Source organism: Eublepharis macularius, chromosome 2, assembly GCF_028583425.1.
Source record: "Eublepharis macularius isolate TG4126 chromosome 2, MPM_Emac_v1.0, whole genome shotgun sequence".
NCBI classification, from domain to species: Eukaryota; Metazoa; Chordata; class Lepidosauria; order Squamata; family Eublepharidae; genus Eublepharis; species Eublepharis macularius.
Genome location: NC_072791.1, coordinates 172388052 through 172404957, shown reverse-complemented (window position 1 = coordinate 172404957; position 16906 = coordinate 172388052). Strand labels below are relative to the sequence as shown.

Sequence of the window (16906 nt, the reverse complement as noted above, 5' to 3'; positions counted from 1 at the left end):
ATGAAGCTAATATTACATTAATACCAAAAGAAACACAAATTCAACCAATGTAAAAAATTATAGACCAGTATCTTTAACAAACAATGACTACAAGATTTTTGTGAAAATATTGGCTGAAAGGCTGAAGGCCTGGCTGGTTGAGTTTGTAGGGGAGGAGCAGGCAGGCTTTCTACCAGATAGGCAGATAAAAGACAACCTGAGGACGGTATTGAATGCGATAGAATATTATGATAAAAATCCAGGAAAACAAGTTGGTTTCTTCTTTGTGGATGCTGAAAAAGCGTTTGACAATTTGAACTGGGATTTTATGTTTGCAATGATGGAAAAAGTACAGATGGGTAAGATGTTTACTCAAGCAGTTAAGGCGATATATAAGAATCAATCTGCAGCCATAGTTGTCAACCGAGAAATAACAAAAAAGCTGGACATAAGAAAGGGAACAAGACAAGGATGTCCACTCTCTCCACTGTTATTCGTGATGGTGTTGGAAATTTTACTTAGACAAATATGAGAAGACGATGAAATTAAAGGTTTGAAGATTAAAGGATATACATACAAGGTGAGGGCCTTTGCAGACGATGTGATGGTGATAGTGGAGGACCCTCTTCAAAATATGCCAAGGTTAATGGACAAGATAAAAGAGTTTGGAGACCTGGCAGGATTTTATATAAATAGAAAGAAATCTAAACTGCTTTGTAAGAATATGTCTAAGCAAGAACAACAAGAGTTAATGAGGATAACAGATTGTGAAATGGTTCATAAAACAAGATATCTAGGTATTGAGTTGACTGCAAAAAATATTGATTTATTTAAAAACAATTATGAAAAGCTTTAGCAGCAAATAGACAGAGACATGACGGTGTGGAATAAGTTAAACTTATCATGGTTGGGTCGTATTGCTGCAGTTAAGATGAATGTGTTACCAAGAATAATGTTTTTAATGCGGACAATTCCAATTGTGATAGATAATAAGAAATTTGAAAAATGGCAAAGAAAAATTTTAACCTTTGTGTGGGCAGGAAAAAAGCCTAGAGTGAAGATGAAGGTGTTATATGATGCAAAGGAAAGAGGAGGACTCCAACTACCAAATTTGAAACTATATCATGAAGCCATATGCTTAGTTTGGGTGAGGGATTGGATGTTGTTAGAAAATCATAAATTATTGACATTGGAAGGGCACAATAAAACCTTTGGATGGCATGCATATTTATGGTATGGAAAGAGTAAGGCTGATGCAATGTTTTTGCATCATTTTGTGAGGCGGAGTCTATTTGCAGTATGGACTAAATGCAATCGATATTTGAATGAAAGAACACCAATGTGGATTGTACCTACAGAGGTTGTGAATCCAAGAACTGACTATGAAGGAGCAGAGTGGATGACATATCAGAACATTCTTAGAGTGGATCAGAATTTATACAATATTAAAAATAATGATGAATTGCCATTTCAATATGGGTGGTTTCAATATATGCAGATAAAAGATTTGTATGACACTGATCAGAGGAAAGTAGGGTTTAGAGTGGAAAATTCAGAATTGGAACAATGTCTACTGCAAGGGGGGGAATTGATATCTAAAGTATATAAAATTTTGTTGAAATGGTTTACAGAAGATGAGACAGTAAAAGTTCAAATGGTAAAGTGGGCAATAAACTGTAATAAGGATATATTGATGGAAGCTTGGGAGAAATTGTGGAAAAATACTATAAAGATATCAACATGTACCACAATAAGAGGAAATGTGTATAAAATGATTTATAGATGGTATCTCGTGCCAAAAAAGCTAGCCAATGGAAATAGTCAGATGTCAGATAAATGTTGGAAATGTGGAAAGCATGAGGGTTCCTTTTATCATATGTGGTGGACGTGTGAAAAAGCTAAGCATTTCTGGGGGGAAATAGTAGACGCTATGTCAGATAAGAAAAAAGTTGTTAGAAACCCAGAATTGTTATTGTTATGTATAAACCTAGAAGACTTTGACAAAATGGACAGGATAATGGTATTTTATATGACTACGGCGGCTAGGATAATTTATGCACAGCTGTGGAAGACAAAAGAGATACTATCGGTGGAAGATTGGATTTTAAAAATATTGAGCTTGGCTGAAATGGATAAACTTACAAGGAAACTTCGAGAGGAAGATATGGAAGAGTATATAATAAGGTGGGAGAAATTTAAGAACTATATAGAAAAAAAGTGGGACATTAAAGGGAAGGTGTGGTCTTTGGATACTTTCTGAGGGGAGGATAGTGTTCTGTTACTTTGAATTAATATAGAGATAGTAATCATTATATTATATTAGAGGTAAAAAATCTAGTTTGTGATAATATACCATTTTATTGATGTATGTAGGTACAATATGTTATAATTTACTAGGTTATAACGTCATGAATTGAATAACAATATAAAGGATATTAATAAATTTGAACATTATAGATATGTGTAATAGTGCTATCCAAAGATATGCAATGGTATAAAATATATTACTATGACCCATTCTTAGAATGTAGTATATAGCTATTAATATAGGGGGCATATTATATTGTAGGTTATTGGATACTATTGATAGACAGTACTAAAATATATGGAATGTTAGATAATGGTATTTATCATTAGATAGGTATTATTTTATATAGAGTTTAGTTTTGTTAAGATTTTATCTAAGAGGTAATAAAGGGAATGGAAAACTGTCGGAAGTCAATGGAAAAGGGGGGGAAAGGGTGGGGGTATTATAATATGATGGAAAGTTAACTGTGTATGTTTTTATATTTGTATAATGACCCATCCAATATATATAAATATTTTTTTAAGTAGAGGAGAGAGCTTTGGCTACTATACATTGTATGGACATGTACTCACAAGTTTGTACATTTTTTTAAGTGTATTTCTTGAACATCTTTTAAAATATTTAACAAGCTGGTACCTACAAGACTTCCCCATCCATGGGGACCCCCATAATTGTTAACCCCTAAAGTTTTTCTAACTAGACTGGCAGAGGCCTCGATAAAATCTCATTTGATATGAAATGGAGGAAGAGGCTGAAACTGGCAGGAATCCCCCTTTGCACTCTAAAAAAGGAGCAGCCCACCTGCTGGAATGCTATATGGGGTACATTGCTAAAAGACCTTTTTTCTCAAACCTCTACAGTTCCCTCATGGTGGTGGAGAGTACCTTCAAGTCACAACTGCCTTATGGCAACCCCTGGCAAGGTTTACATGGCAAGAGACTAAGAGCCAAGCTACAAGAAATTAATTACACAAGGAGGAGCACGTGAACAGAGTCACAATGTTAGCTGGGAAGCTGAGTTTTAAAAGAGATCGGAAAGCTTTGTCAATTTCTTCTCTCTACAGAGCCAGGGAGATGGCTGCTCAGAGGGTTTGTTAATTTCTTCTTTGCCTCCTGAAGACTCTTGTCAGTTTCACCTCCCCTTATAAGAGGTGAAAAGGAAATAAACCTTCTGAGCAGATCTGTAGAGAGGGGAAATTGACAAACCTTCTGATCTCTTTTAAAACTCAGCTTCTTGGCTAACATTGTGACTCCCTTCATGTGCTCCTCCTCCTGTAATGCGTCTCTTATAGCTTAGCTCTAACAGAGATGGTTTGCCATAGCCTGCCTCCACAGCCCTGGTCTTCATTGGAAGTCTCCATCTAATTACTAACCAGGGCAGAATCTGCTTAGCTTCTGAGATCTGACGAGATCAGGCTAACCTGGGCTATCTAAGCCAGGGCAAAGCTCCTTCATACCCTAGATATAAATAATTGACTCAAGCTTGCTGACAAACTCCCTCAATTCCTCAACATAATCAAGAGCCCAAGATGGTACTCTGGGCAGGTAACCTTAGTCATACCATAGCATATAACTTATAGAATGCCATGCCCATATTTGGAGTTCCTTCTTCCCCTCAAAACTTTCACCTCCCCCCAAAACTTTCAATTCAAAATCTGCCAATATATATACAAGGGCATTCCAGCTCCTCCAGTTTTGTAGTTGGTTTCTGGATCCTACCCATTACCACAACCTCACACTCCTTTACTCTTGCTGAAATCACCAAACCTACCTTGGACCTCACTGGCCACAAATCATCGCTGGTCTTTTGGATCTAAGCCCAAGGATTAGTTTACTCTTGATAAACTCACTGAGTTTTCCGCTCCTTTAAACCCTGGACCTACTTTTCATCACCCACTCCTGGACTGGGCTCTTGCCCATATTTTCTCTTCAGAATTGGGCTTCTGTATTTTCTCTCTCCCTTTTATTTTCTCAAAGCACCACTGGCTTGTCTGACTGCTAGCTAGCCAGTCCCCCCTTTCCAGTTTTCCTCCAATAAATGACAGCTCCCAGGCAGGTAGGCTTATATAAAGGTTTTGCATTTGTTTATTGTAGTGTCATTCTGCTACTCTATTTTTCCTTTTTGAATACTGTTAGGGGAATAAAGATCTCTCTTAAGACCTAGTTTCTCCTCACTCTTTTGGAGCGCTGCCCCAAATTGGAATCCTGATGCACACAGACAGAAGACCGCAAAAGATTATTGCCCTGGTGATGCATGTGTAATGGATGCTTTGCACATTATAACCCCTGCTTGGGCACCTATTTGGGTAACACAAACATGGTTAGGAATGGTTCCCTTTTTTGCAGTGAAGTTTAAGCAGAGCTAGTCCAGAGAACAGCCTTTTCAAACAGGGCTGTTAATTCTGGCAACTGCATTTTCTCAGAAAGGCACAGTAACCATGCTTAAGCATGTTAACCTCCACAGAACAGGAAGATGTCAAGGTAATACAGCACATTCACTTGGTTTTGTTTATACTGGTGTTTCCCATCCTGACTATCATAACGTGTGAAGATATGTCTAAACAATGCCTGGTGCACTTCACTATGCTTAGGTATATGTATATTGCATACATATTTTATTGTGTTTATTTGAGAGACTCTTGGTGTGCTCACAGAAAAAAAAATGTGAGCCATACCAAGCATGAATTGATTCTAACAACATGCAGCTGAACACAATATTTAGCCATTATTTTGTGTTAGAGTTTGAAGTTGTATTTCTCCATTCGAATAGTCACATTAGGCACATTAATTTTATTCATTTCTAGTTCACGAGAGGGTAAAATATCTTATCATAGCATAGCAAGTCATAACTTTTCCATAAATGTGCATTAGGATTTAAATGGCATGAGTATGATTTTATAGATTTGAGATGTGCTATGTACTTTTTAAACAGCAACTTCAGGAAGTGTCGGTATGAGCAAAGTCCTTAATCTGTGCTACATTAGAATCCATCTCCTTCTTTGTTACCTGAAACATGTGAAATGGCTTCATTTCAGTTCAGTATCACAAAGATGCCAATAGCTACTTTCAGCAAAAAATGATTTCTTAAATCTCTTCTGTGCAATAGAAGCATTCACAGTACCATAATGCAGATTTAATTAGAACCCGTGCTTGGGCACACCCACAGTGCCTAGGCATAGCTTCTAATTCAAGGACATAAGGCAGAGTTCAAGGTGTGCTGCAGTCCAATTATATATATATCAAAGTACGCACAGGGTATTGTCAAATAATGCAGAGCTGCAGCACTCTCCCAACTTTAGTGATTCTGTTTCAAGTGAAATATCACGTTTCAGACAGCTAACACTACAGTGCACTAAAATCCCACCAAATGTTATTGCAGTGTGTACAATCAGAGAAAATGAAGTTGTGTTACCTCTGTTTGTCATCTGTTTTAGGGTTTCCACCTGGCTAGTTTTTGACTGATGGTTGTTTTTGTGTATTATGACCTACTCATGGGGTTATTTTTCTAAAAAGGGTAGTAGTCCTATTATTTTAAATGTTTTTATGTTTTTTGTGAACACAAAAACAGCAACAAGTTCAGAACTGTGGTATGCCCTGCATAAACTGTTCATATTCTTCTAAAAATATAGGTGATCTGTGTTCCGTTCTGTGTCATCTCCTAAATCTCTTAAACACCTACACTGGAGTCCCCCCACCTCCATTTTGCCTCATGTACTGTTACACATACTAATTGTATCACCCGCCAAAGTTGTAGCCTTGAGAAAAGCCAAACACCTTAATCAAGAATGTAAAGCCAGGGATAAGGGCATGTCTTGCAACCAAAGTCATATTCCAAGGACAGACTCAAGGGGTTCTGGAACCATGAATAGAACAAGGTGAAGAAAGAGCTGCAGAACAGGTGAAACAGCTGCCTTGGGAAGTTATTTATAGGAATCATGGGAAATGAGAAAACCATCAAAGGAAGAAGTTCATTATCATATATCCAGACAAAATAAACAACACACTTCCAAACAAGCTGCTGCTGCCGCCGCCACTGGGAGGTAGTCAGAGGCAGCCCTACCTCTGGAAGCAGCAGGGACATTTATTTAGCATCTGGCAAAGCTCCAACTCTCTCCTTGGTTGGGTCTGTTTTTTGTTTATTTGATGAAGTTAAGAGGCTGCATTTTGGTCTCATCCATTTCAACATGCAAAATGACTACTATGAAATATTTTAGTCTAAAAACTGGCCCACAATTTCCTTTGCTTTCTCCATCTTACTGAAACAATATGGCATTTTGAATTTGTTCCTTTCATTAAAAAAAGCCTCAAAGGAAAAAATATTGTCCAAGGGCAATAAAACACAGAAAATGTAATTTACTTCCCAAAGGGATTCATAAAGAATGAAGACCTTGAAATAAAAACAGATATAATTTGGAATTTAAGAAAGGGAATTTCTAGTAGGCTACTTCTCCATAATGACGATTCTGTAAAGCTGTCATCATTGCTTTAAATGCGTAGTCACTCTTCAGTGGTACTGGAACATCCATACCCCTACATTTTATTTTCCTCTGTGGCTACCACACTCCCATCACCAGAGGGCTTTTCAGGCTTTTAAAAATCAGTAACACACTTTGTTTCGTACTTTCAGGGGTCCTCCTTCTTGTTTATGCGTTTGTGTCCACATGTTTACGTGTATTATTAAAATACATTGTGATGGACAGGACCAGTTCTGGCTCCGACTCTCCAGAGTTACAGCCAATGAAAGCTGGTGGAAATGCTGGAGTTGGGAACAGTTGAAACCCATTTGGGAGTTAGTGAGAGGGGAGTTTAGGTTGTTGAAGGGTACCAGCAGAAATAGCTGGCTGTTGACACCTGTTATATGATAACCGTTCCGTCATAAGAGTGTGAGGGTTATAAGTTCAACTCTTAACAATGTAGCTACGGGCTTGAATTATTCACTCCTGTGTTACACATCTTGTAAATACATTTTTTGTCTGTTTTAAGCTTGGCTAGCTGGATGTTGGTGGCCGAGGGGCATTCTCTCTCTCTCTCTCTCTCTCTCTCTCTCTCTCTCTCTCTCTCTCTCACACACACACACACACACACACACACACACACACACACACACACACACACACACACACACACAGAGCCAATGAGCTTAATGGGTGAGGAGGTAATGAATATAGGGAACTGGGTGAGGAGGTAATGGGTGAGGAGGTAATGAATATAGGGAACTGGCTGCCTGTCTGGTAATTCCCTGGGAAGAAGAGAGAGGGGATCCTTTGCGGATTTGGGTCAGGACTCTCTCTGATAACTAGGGACTAGACAGGTGACAAACAGTGACTGACCTTAACTGCCTGTGAAGCCCAAACCTGGAAAAAGGATATTTAAAGATGAATAGCAGTGTGTAAAGGGGTCACATACACATATACACATTTGTATTTTAAATGTTTTAATGTGATGATTGTTTGCCACCTTGGGAACCTTAAATCAGGTGGAAAGGCAGCATACAAATGTTTTAAATAAAATAAATATTGCTTTAACATTGCAATGATGTTATAACTGTGTATTAACTGCCAGTTTTCTTTACAAAAACCAAATCTTTTGCCCTTTTGCTCATGGAGTTATGAGGAGAAATGTCCAGTCAGTACCTCTCGCCTTAGAACTCTGCAATCAAAACAGCAGGAGACATTTAAACTAGTTATAAAAATCTATTGCAGAAACGTAAATGATAGCAATACAGTTATTACCATTTTTTTAAAAAAGCTCAAAAAAAGCCTTCTAGCAAGGGAGAAAAAAACAGCAGGGTAGTAAGGAAAATGGCACTAGTGTAGGAAGGACTAGAAAAAAATGCACAAATTCTAACTCTTTTGACACTCAAAGGTGCTTTGACTGTAATGCTGCCAAGCTAGCTGGATGGGGAAAGCCTCCAAATTTGAGGTTTGATACAGCTGAAGAAAAATACTGTACTATGTAACAAACTTGGTTCAAAACCCATACAAACTACAAAACTGATGAAAAGGAAGAGAAGGTGTCAGGAGTCAGGGCAGGGAAACTATGCAAGAATTGCATAGCCCCTCTCGTGGGAGGGAGCAGTTTCTATAGCCTTTATTCCAAAGGCAACTTGGTTTTCCTTTAGCTAAGCCACCCCAAGAGCATAGTAGATATCCTATGCCCAATGAGAAGAAGAACCATTTATGTGAAGTAACAACATTCCTTGATAATTCAATAGAGTAGGATATCTTAGACTAGGATGTTTAGCTGTATGCCTCACAGTTCAGGTCAGATACCACTGAAAAACACCAAGAAACCAGAAGCCTACAGTATCTTGTTAATTATTCTCCTTCCAGATGACTTTTCCACAAAGGTATACATATACTACACACTGAAAAAAAATTCATAAACTGAGGAACTTGTCCCCATATAGTTCTTCTGCTGAAGCACACAAATAGCATTAAAGAAGTGGCTGCCTGCTTTAGTAATAAGTAGTTATTCCTTGAACAGGGACTAGGCTAAATGCAGGGTTGCCAGGTGTCTGGTTCTCCCCCCCACCCCCGACAGTCTGGTTCTCCCCCCCCACCCCCGACTGTCTGGGGAAACAGGATGAAATTACTAGACACCTGCATGCTGAGCTGGCTAGCTGGCCCAGCCTCCTATGCACTGGGGGAGCAGTTGCTCCAACTGCCTAGTCTGCTGGGTGCCAGGGGAGTGGTCAGCAAGCCCGCACACCAGTGATGATGTCACTTCTGGAAGTGATGTCATCATGCTGGGGCCAGGAGTGAAGACATAAAAAATAGGCAAGTGCCAGGCCCCCTTTCCTGTTTTTGGGAGGAAGCCATCTGGCAACCCTACCTGAATGCTGTAAGCTAGATGATCCAATGACCCTGGCTAGTATCTATAGAGCATCCAGGTATGAGTCTGTCACAAAGTATAGCTTAATCAGGCCTTATTCAGGAATTTCGTTCTAAAGGAACTTTCTTGAAAAGATCTTATCATGGACTTTGTGAAAGGCAGCTCCATTCTTTTATATTCTAGGGGTATCTAAGATTTCCATCTTCATTCTGAGGAAGAATTGTCCCAAGACGAGCAGGGAAAATGAATCTGCAACATATCCTAAAGCTCCTTCTCGAAGCAAGTCTAGACACCGATGGAGCAACTGGACCTAAAAGCAACAGAGAGGGCTGCACTGCTGACAATACTTTTATATCCCCTCATATCATCCCATTGAACAACCTCCCTTTTCCACCAGGCTAGAAGGTGAGCAGGAATTGGACACACGTAGTTAAGGTTGCAAATAAGGAACAAGGGTTCATGAGGATATCTGTTTCCTAGCAACTTTCCTTTGCTGCATAGACTGGGGGATTAGAGAAGGTAAGAGCACAAGGGCCCGCTCATTCTCTGCCACATTTATTAAAATATTTTATTTCCTACCTTTCCTTTTCGGTTCAGGACAGCTTACAATACTGAGATTAAAACATACAAAATACATTGAAACTTCATTACATCCGTCCTCCCAAATACCTGTAAACTTGATTAAAAGCTTCTAAAGATGGTGGTTCCCTAATCTCTTCAAGGAACACATTGCACAAGGCGGGAACTGCTTTAGAAAAGAAACGGGGTCTAGTAGGTGTCAAGCAGGCAACCCTGCTTGTGGGGGATAACCAAAAGGTGGCAACCACAGGATCAGTCTGGATTCATCGCAGGCAGAGATATCGCTGACAACATTAAAAAAACTCTCAGTCTTCTAGCCACCTGTAAGCAGAAAAAATACAATCGCTATTGTTATCTCTAGACATGGAAAAGGCCTTCAATTCACTAGAAATCAAGTATCTTCACTATATCATGGAACACATGGATTTTGGGGGTAATATAACGCGAGGTTTGTCCACAATCTACACTCATGCAAAGGTTGTCAAAGTCAATAACGTTTCCTCAGAAGACTAACTAGAGGCACTAGGCAGGGGTGTCCCCTCTCCTCTGCTCTTTGCTTTGGCACTAGAACCTTTAGCAGAAGTAATTCGTAACAATGACTCAATTCATGGTATTTGTTCAAATTCCCAGATATACAAAATAAGTCTTTTTGCAGACGATATGCTTCTTTATATAACTAATCCTGAAGAGACTCTATCTGCATTGGATGAGACTCTTGATTCCTTTGCACTAATAGCTGGGCTAAAGATCAACACTACGAAATCAATAATATTACCTATTAATGTCCCTCATGTAACAATACATAGGCTACAATCAATCTACAAATATCAATGGGTTAACAAATACTTACCATATCTTGGAGTGAATATTCCCACAAATTTGGACCATCTTATAAAATTCAACCATCTGTTGAAATTTAAAGATATTAAAAAAGATATTTTAACCTGGGTTAAGCAATCTTACTCCTGGTATGATAGATACCATTTAATCAAGGCTTTCATAATTCCTAAACTGATTTTCTTATTTTGGACTCTGTTAATAACAATTCCAAACAGCTTACTGAAAAACTGGCAAACTCTTTTTAACAATTTTCTTTGGAATTAAGAAAAGCCCAGGATTGCATTTAAAATAGTCAATCCAACAACAATGAAGGTTTTAGTTACCCCGACATCTCTCTATACTTAGAAGCCATTCAACTGGCTAAAATAACTCAAATCTTGGGTTACAAAGTAGATTATGCTTGGTCAAATATTTTAAATCTGTTGTGCAAGCCTTTAATGCTGCAGGAAGTTATATGATGTACACGTAAAGCATACCCAGGAAGTGTAAAAAATAATATACTATTAATGAATCTTCTATCTAGATGGGACAAATATAGATCCAAATTATTACCTATAATGTCCAGATTCTCTACTATCCACTCTCACTTGTGGTCTTGCAAAGCTCCTCAAAAGTCTGAGTTTAACAAGCACTTGATCCTAGATAATAAAAGACTGGTGGACATTGCCTCCTATAATGGCTTAGCAACGAAGCAAATTCTAGAGACCCACTTACAAAACCCAATTCCTTGGTTTTTATGTCTACAACTACAGCATGTAGCCAATCAAATCTAACAAAATTTATGCAAAGTCAAAAAACTCATCTTGAAATAATTTTGAATAACGAGACTAAGAGAAAAGGCATCATATCTAAGATCTATAGGATAATTCTAGAACTGTCAAAGCCAAAGTTTTATTCCTACCAGGAGAGCTGGCAGCATGATTGCAACACTGTCTTTAGCCATGATCAATGGAAAAGTATATGGTCCTCCAAAATTATGACCTCCCAAGTAATTAGTACCAAGCTTCAAACTTTCAAGATATTAACTCACTGGTATCTCACACCTCAAAGGTTGTTCGAGATACACCCAAATAGCTCACCTACCTGTTGGAGAGGTTGTGACGAGATCGGTACTTCTGTGCATTGCTGGTGGCAGTGTCCTAAGGTTATGGGTTTCTGGAAGGAAATACTCAACCACATAAAGAATATTACAGGATATGATCTCCAATTTAACCCACAGTTTATTTTTCTTGACTTCTGGCAAAACTCAAATATTCCATCAGTTAGATGTGAATTGATTGGCAGCTTATTGGTTGTGCCCAAAACATTACTAGCATAAAGATGGAATCATAAAACTCTTCCATCTATAGAGTAATGGCACATAAAAGTTTGGGACCAGTTCATTTTAGAGAAAATAACATCCAGTATATGTACGAGAATCAATCAATCTTTTACTTCATCCTTTTTTGATAAACGGAGGCCCTTCCTTGAATTTATCGCTAGTAAGGATCTCTCTCCTACAAATCACTTATATGGATGGTTTTGGAAAGTTAACTCTTTTGGTGTTTATTACAGTTAGTACAAGTTTGAAAACCTTGTAACTTAATGTTATAACGGTTCTACATAACATTATTATTGTTTCTCTTGTTCATTCTTTTTCTGTATTGGTGGCTATGTTTCTTAATAAAATTTATATATATATATATTAAAAAGGTGGCAACCAGAAGAGTGTAGTTGGCACACAGAGACATGATCATGAATCTGGAATACATATAAGAGCTTCCCACCATGTTCTCTTCAGACTTGATACCCCAGCCAATATGCTATGTATGTACAGCATGTTGGGACTTGCAAACATCCTGCTGTTCCTTGTGAGGGAAAGGGGGGGTCCAGAAAAAAGTGCCCCTTTTTATTTCTCCACAGAGTGGAAAGGAAAAGAAGGTGGTTCACTCAAAGGGGAAAAAATATTAATAAACAAACAAGAATTCCTGGCACACATTGCTTTTGCAGTGGAGAAAGGAGCATTAGAACAGGGAGATGCCCTTACCTTTCAGGGGCTTTGACTGTTTTTGGCTTTGCAGCCAAAGTTTGATGGGAAGGGCGACAAAGACCAGGGTATCCTCCACAGAAAGAATGATCATTACATGGCTGTCAATATTTTAAAGCTAATTTTTTTCTAGAGTAACATTTATCTTAGAAGTAGTAACTATATAGGCATGAAGAATTATTATTGTTCCAAGAAGTACAATTTAGTTTAGAAAAGTGTAAAATCAGATTTTATTACAGGATCAATGTCTATTTATATCATATGCTCTATAATTCATACTGTAGTAATTAACATTTTGAGACACTGATGTAATTATTTAATAATCTAAAACCTGTCAGTGATTTCACTTTTATATTTCATTCCCAACTGCTAAATAATGGTAAGAAAAATAATTTCTGGTTTTTGTTTTGTTTACAGGCTGACCTATCTGAACACATTTAAACGAATTCACTATAACAAGAGGGTGCAAATACTGGAACTTTTTACCAAGATGTGTACCATTTAACGGTATTACAGGATATACAGATAATGTTGAGCAAAATAAAATCTTTATTTCTTGAAAGGTCAACATATCTATCATTATCGTGTTGCATTTTTTAAAATACGGTTCCATCAGAGTTTTAAAAAATAGATTATGCTGTTTTTGTGTGAAGGAAAACCAAAGATGAGTTCCTTATCTGAATATTGTATTTTTGTCTTAATGGGTGATTGACAGTAGAATTAGCATTTTTTGTCCTTATACACACTGAAATTTTGCATCTGAAAGCAAAATTGGCCACATGAGACTACAACTATCCGTAATATTATTGTTCTAGAGCCTGTTTTAATTCCATATATAATTTTAAGGGTGGGATCTTACTAACAGTGATTTTGATGCAGCAAATAACTCTTCTGGACACACTAGCCTGTCTTCTAGTCTCAAACAGCTTAAACTTATTGGAGAAAAAGTTTTCTCTTGCCAATGGGCAGAACTTAATCCAAGGTCAAAAATATTTATTATAGCAAATCAAGCAAGTAATCCACTGAAGAAAGGCCACCATGTTGTTCTTGCTGAGCATGTGATATGCTTAATGACTCAACAACTCAACAACTTTTTTTTGGTGAACAACTCAACAACTTTTTTTTGGTGAACAAATCACGTTAAAAGTTTGGCAGGTTAATGATTGCCACTCATAACTGGGAACAGATATGATTATATTGAACAGTAGTTTCCTGGATACAAAGAGAATAAATCGAGTAAAGGTACTTCCTGTATTCGTCCAAATGTCATTTTTTTATCCTTTGCACTGATGTTACCAGATTCAAACAGAATTTTCTTCATTAAGCAGGAAAGAGGAATGTACAAGTTTATACTGTCACTTTATAAGGTAGATACATGGAAAACTTGAATCACAAGATTGGCTTAGGAACATTCAATTTTAAATATAATAAATGGTAGGATTTATACATATTAACTCCTGGTTTCTAGCCTTGAAAGGCATATTTTAAATTTTTTTTACCCATTTAGTGGTAAATATAATCTAAAATTCCACAGGAATGCCCACATCTTATACTAATGAATCCTATGAAGAGTTGCACCAATTCAAATTTACTGATTTCAATGGGCTTAGCCTACACAGAATCGTTCTGTTAGACTTCTGCTTAAGACCTGTGCCTCCTTCCTAATTTGATCTGTACTCTTCATATGTACTAGAATTCACTGTCAACCCAACTTGAAAATATGCTGCACAGTGTAGAACTATATCAACTGAACTTTTTAAAAATGCATTAATGGCAGCAATATATTATTTCCATAAAGATACAAACTTGTCCATTACTGCGATTTGTATTATACTCTGCTATTCAGACCTTTAGAATTATGACTGACCATTTCTGACAAATCACCATTCCAAGAAACTCCACAAGAGCCATTCCGGCACATGTAAAGGTCTTGCTCATGAGGAGGACTTTAGATTCCTCTCCACGCCTTTTTAAACAGCACTCTTTGCACTGCAATCTGCTTTAAGAACTTTCTTCTTACAAGATAGCTTGGACATTAAAGGGCTTTGTTGGGGAAAGAGGGAAACACACATCAAAAGCTTTCCTGAACATAAAGCACATACAAACTTCTGGGTCATAGAGCCAAAACTATACATCATGAGCAGTTCTGTCATTAGAAACCGACTGAAAATAAAATAAAAATCAAATGTGCCCATATAGATTTTTTTTTCTCAGCAAGTAGGGACACAGTTGAGATGAAAGCTGATGGTGGGGATTTGGAGCGGACAAACTGCAGAAAAGGGTTAAAAGCAGCGCTCTCCCTCCTGGCGATCTTCTACTTCTGATTTCATCTTCCTGCATTCAATTTCATAAAAGAATAAAGAGGCTGGAGAAACAATAATAGACCTGTTTGTCATATGTAGCCCATGAATTCCAGCGTAGAAGCTTTATTTCCTTTTTAACTATTGTCACTTGAACCAAAAGTATTGGCACATTTTAGAAAATCCTTGGTATCAAGTATCTTTGATTTACTTTTTATCTAATGTATGCACCAACTTTGATGTTTATTTTTTATAATAACATTTTTTATTAGGACCTAGTACATATTGAAGCACAAGGCACCCAAATTATTACAAGGTCTCATGTAGATAGAAGGGTATATGTAATGTTGGGAAACCATAATAACTTCTGTAATGAAGGTATTCAAATAATTAAAATTTCCTTCCTTTTTCTATTATTCAAGTAGTGCTTACATATCAGAAAATGTTTACTCATACCTATTGTAGGTTTCTGGTGTATTTTAGGTTTTTTCCATTTGAGAGCTTATACAAAGTTATAATCTAGAGACTTTTTACAGAATTTGAAAAGTATTTGTAAAAATATTGTCCAGCATTTTAACATATGAAAGCTTTTTAAAAAAAAAATCACTAGAACAGCATTCACTTTGTTGATTATGTCAAGTAATGTCACCAACTGAGTTCTATAAGGCAAGCTGGTTTCTTAAAAGGACTGGAATTTCCTGTAGTAGAGTCATTCTATAATGAAATTGATTCAAGGTTGGAATTTGGAAATTAAAAGGGGGTGGAAAGAAACATATTTTTAAGTTTCAAAAGAACTGAAACATTTAAAGGTTCAGAAGAGGCACTGAAACATGATTCCATGGGGACTTTCCAGAAGATTGTCTCTTCGCTGAGTTATCATTTCATCCTATACAATGAAGAAATGAATAAAAAATTAGTAGTATTAACAAATTACAATATGCAGTCCTTTGACTTCACAATGTACATGTTCTAATCACATTTCTGAATAATAAAAAGAATATTCAGTGCATTAATGCATTGCAACTTGCTTAGAATGTCAGTGTATTAAGGAAATAGAAACGAACATTACTGGAAATGGTATTTTTTCTGCTCAGGATATTCATGCAGCAGTATCTGGGAAAGCCTACCTGGCAATGTTAACAAGAATCACAACTGAATGCAGTTATCAGCAAATGTTTGCCTTTATAAACTCAGATTATCATGAAGGGCCCTCTCATAATTAATAAGAAAACTTTAAAAATGTTAAATGGAACCAAGATGACTGAAGGTGATGCTCAGATAAACCCTCTGAACTTTTGTTATAAACAATGGACTGTAACACCTATAAACTGATTATCATGTGCAACAGACATGCAGAAGAGAGAAATCAGTACATTCTGATATCTCAATATGTTTGCCATTTTATGTCTTCTTTGATGTATTATACAGACCTATTGCCTAAGAACAGCCACTCTCTCCATCTTCTTGAGAAACACTGTGCATTGCAATGAGACTTTCACATTGCTCACTTTCTTCCGGCGTTCTACAAAATGACACAAAGTTGTGAAACTATTTTGTTTAATTATGCAAAAAACCTATGTGCGCATACCCTACAAACTCTGTAGTGACAGAATGGAAACTATCTTGTGTTTCTATGGGCGATTGTCCAATAACTTTGTTCTAAAATATTTTAAGAATTCCAAGTAATTTTGTCCTTCTTCATTTTCCACTCCAAGCTTATTTGAGAAGGAAGATCAAGATGAAAAGAATTTAAGATTTCAAATTAAATGTTCCATATTCTATGAAGTCCAGCATAAATAGTTTGAGTTATAAATTACAATTATAATAAATTACCATGATTAATTTCAAAGGAGAGAGAGGGAGCTGCAGTGATGTTATCCTACCTTTGAATACGTTGCTTCCTGCAGAAAAATACAAAAACTCTTCTGATTCCAACCATCACAGGATCCCAGTTGTTGTAGTGACATAAAAGAGTTGCAATGAAAAATGAAAAAAATACAGGGATTGCCCCTGCAAAAAATAACCAAGAAAACGTAACCTG

The 16906-nt window shown here is 37.1% G+C and overlaps 1 protein-coding gene across 2 annotated transcripts in view; it reads right to left on the bottom strand.

Moving 5' to 3' along the window:
* Positions 1-13096: 13096 nt before the first annotated feature.
* SLC35F5 (solute carrier family 35 member F5) overlaps positions 13097-16906 on the bottom strand; it is a 50522-nt gene continuing 46712 nt past the window's right edge. For both annotated transcript variants that reach the window (XM_054971177.1, XM_054971176.1), the window contains 3 exons: positions 16749-16903; positions 16296-16387; positions 13097-15751 (listed from right to left, as the gene is read on the bottom strand). In XM_054971177.1, coding sequence (XP_054827152.1) covers positions 16303-16387; positions 16749-16903 — 240 coding nt within the window. In that variant the 3' untranslated portion in view covers positions 13097-15751; positions 16296-16302. The remainder of the gene's footprint in view (positions 15752-16295; positions 16388-16748; positions 16904-16906) is intronic.